General features: G+C 32.6%; 1 protein-coding gene across 3 annotated transcripts; it reads left to right on the plus strand.

Moving 5' to 3' along the window:
• Positions 1-719: 719 nt before the first annotated feature.
• Positions 720-2,293, plus strand: LOC143613505 (mediator of RNA polymerase II transcription subunit 19a-like). Of its 3 annotated transcripts, none has more exons than XM_077087192.1 (5): positions 720-813; positions 924-1,213; positions 1,296-1,478; positions 2,075-2,134; positions 2,215-2,293. In XM_077087192.1, exons 1-5 carry the CDS (start codon positions 783-785, stop codon positions 2,263-2,265), a joined length of 615 nt encoding a protein of 204 aa, XP_076943307.1. In that variant the 5' UTR covers positions 720-782; the 3' UTR covers positions 2,266-2,293. The 3 variants fall into 3 exon arrangements, with proteins under 3 accessions (XP_076943307.1, XP_076943309.1, XP_076943308.1); XM_077087194.1 differs by having other exon boundaries at positions 2,075-2,129; XM_077087193.1 differs by having other exon boundaries at positions 2,223-2,278.
• The last annotated feature ends 497 nt before the right edge of the window (positions 2,294-2,790 follow it).

Genomic DNA, 2,790 nt, shown 5'->3' on the forward strand with positions numbered 1-2,790 from the left:
CCGTTGCATTCGAGAATATGGTGGATGGTGTGTAATTAGGAACTAAATTGTTAAGGAATTGCTGCATTCACTATGTATTTTAGTCTTCATAATTTTGGATTGATTTGATTTTACTTTGTTGTTCGGTTATGGATTGCAATCGAGAATATGGAGAATAGCGTGTAATTTGGAACTAAATTGTTAAGGAATTGCCGCATTCACATAAGTATTAGATTTACTGGATTTACATTATTATTGTTTTGAAAATATTGGTTGTTGACATTATTAGATTAGATTGATGTTTTTTTGTGGCTTGATGAACATAGTCTCCATAACTTACACATAAGCTGATTGCAATTGCTTTTTCATGATTTCAAGTTTCTTTAGCCTTTTTTTTGGGTGCAAATTGTTTTCATTGATTAAAAAGGTAGTGTTTACATCGAAACAGAAGGCAAACGGGCAACAAGCTTCTCCGCTACCCCTTTTGAATTGCAAAACCAAATCTTTAATTGATAGATCATGGAGTCATGACATTACTATGCATGGCCCGTTGGACTTTGCTAAGTAGCTCCACATGGTCCATTTAAGTGTCAAATGCATAAGCCTTTTGTTTGTGCATATCTGATATCCATATGGTTCATTCAAGTCTAGCAATTTTACGCTTGTTTATGATGAATTGATGACACATGATACCAATAATATAGTCTTTGCGTTTGTAGAATGTTAGATGAGATCTCTGATTGAAAAAGATTAATGATGATTTCTAGGTGATGACGGTTGATACCCATTCAAAATACTGACTGATGGATCCTGAAAGCAAGAAGTTTGGAAAAGGTGCGTTTTGAACTTTGAAGCCATTCCCTTTCATAAGATTGTGATGTTCCTTATATCTTATATTAAGCGAATAAGTTATTTGTATCTATTCTATTCTTTGTATGATATAGGGCCAAGGGAACTTTCGGGTGCTGCTGATCTTATAAGCTACTACAAACTATTGCCTCATCTTGACTTCTACTGCAAGAAATCACTTCCTTTATCAATTTCAGATACTCATTATCTTCATAATGCTGTTGGGGACTCAGAAATTAGAAAAGGTGAAGGAATGCAGCTGGATCAGCTTATTCAAAACACATCGTTTCAACGTGATACAAACACACACATACAACCATTTGACCTTGATACCCTAAAACAAGCCTTTCAGTTAAGAGAAATCGCTCCTGTTGAACTTCCATCTGTAAGCAGTTGACTTGTGTCATACGTTTACACATAACTTTGCAAGTTTGTTATAGATGGTAATATAAAGTCAACTTTTTTAGTCAGAGAAGGGGATTCCGACTGTAGCTGGAAAATCTAAAAGTGAATCAAAGGACAAGGAAAAGAAACATAAAAAACATAAGGACAAAGATAAAGAGCATAAGAAACACAAGCATCGACATAAAGATAAAAGTAAAGATAAAGATAAGGAAAAGAAGAAGGATAAAAGCAGTCATCATGAGAAGGTTAGCTACTAATCTTGTATTTCTAGTTTTGTATTTTGTCTTTAGGCCTGCAAAGTGTAAACAAACACGAATGAGGCATGCTTATGCTCTTTCGTTTAACTTTAGCAGAACATGATCTAACACGAACATGTAATGGAACAAAGTTTTCTTGTTTGTGCCTGTTTGTTAAGGAAGTGAGCGTGTTCGTTTATGTTCGTTCCCAGTTCACAAACATACACAACCGAACATAATTGAGCAAACACCAATACAAGGTAAATGTTGACACTAATCTTGTGCCTAAATTTATGAAAACAAAACTAAATTGTAATGGATGATATTTAAATTTCATAAAGCTAGAGTAAAATGTAATGGACCTAAAAATTTAAATGAATATACAAACTAACAATCATAAATGAGCAAACTTAAACGAACGTTCTCGATCATAAAAGAATGAACAAGACATGTGTTCATATTCGTTTGTTTAACTAAATGAACAAAACATCATGTTTTGTTCGTTCACTGAACCTTCATTTACAGGCCTAATTTTGTCGATATTTTCTTCAATATCAATAAAAATAGTTGGCATTATTAATTGTGCTATTTTGTAATTATTTTAGAAAAGGAAGCATGAGGGAGATGAAGATCTCAATGACATTAACAGGCACAAGAAAAGTAAGGTATTTTGTGTAGATCATGCTTGTGTAGTTATGCTTCTTTGTTCCTCATTTGCCCTTGGAGTATGTGGTCAATATTGCAGCATAAGAGCTCAAAAATGGATGAAATGGGTGCAATAAAGATAGCATCTTGAAAGTGGCATGTGATCTATATTACTGTTTGCCATCGATGTTGCAAATGAGAAATTCAAGAGGTCTTTAAATAGTATAGTTTATATCAATTGAGGTACCTTTTTTTCCCTCTCAATCCATCTTTAATATTCTTTTACAGTACACATTTCATGATAAAACTAAAATGTTAGGAAGCATGTTAATTTGGTTTTATTTTCACCTTTAATTTTCTTTTATATGAGTTTTTATGCTATAAGCTAGAATTGATTGACCAACTTCAAATTTTCAATACTTTTGATGTCTTTTGGAAAATGAAATTGTTGCATTAAACATTTAAACCTTTTACTTATATGATATATATGTTTTGTTTCGTGCAGAAGAGTACCAACTGACCAAAAGATTACCACAAAGGTGAATTCACCTGATCTAGTTCAAGGTACAAAATGATGGAAAACAAATTTCCTTGTATCATAGTTGGGATTTGATTTAATCTTTTATTTCATTTTTTTTAGTGGCTTAGCAGTTAGCTATAGTGTTTTCTCATTAAA

The sequence above is a fragment of the Bidens hawaiensis genome, unplaced genomic scaffold (genome assembly GCF_021521415.1).
Source record: "Bidens hawaiensis isolate Kalapana, Puna unplaced genomic scaffold, B.hawaiensis_p1.1 tig00037602_1, whole genome shotgun sequence".
NCBI classification, from domain to species: Eukaryota; Viridiplantae; Streptophyta; class Magnoliopsida; order Asterales; family Asteraceae; genus Bidens; species Bidens hawaiensis.

Coding starts and splice junctions, on each gene's coding strand:
- LOC143613505 (XM_077087192.1), top strand. CDS start 783: ATGGATCCTGAAAGCAAGAAGTTTGGAAAAG. Junction 1,214..1,295: donor CTCCTGTTGAACTTCCATCT/GTAAGCAGTTGA, acceptor CAACTTTTTTAG/TCAGAGAAGGGGATTCCGAC. Junction 1,479..2,074: donor AAAGCAGTCATCATGAGAAG/GTTAGCTACTAA, acceptor TAATTATTTTAG/AAAAGGAAGCATGAGGGAGA.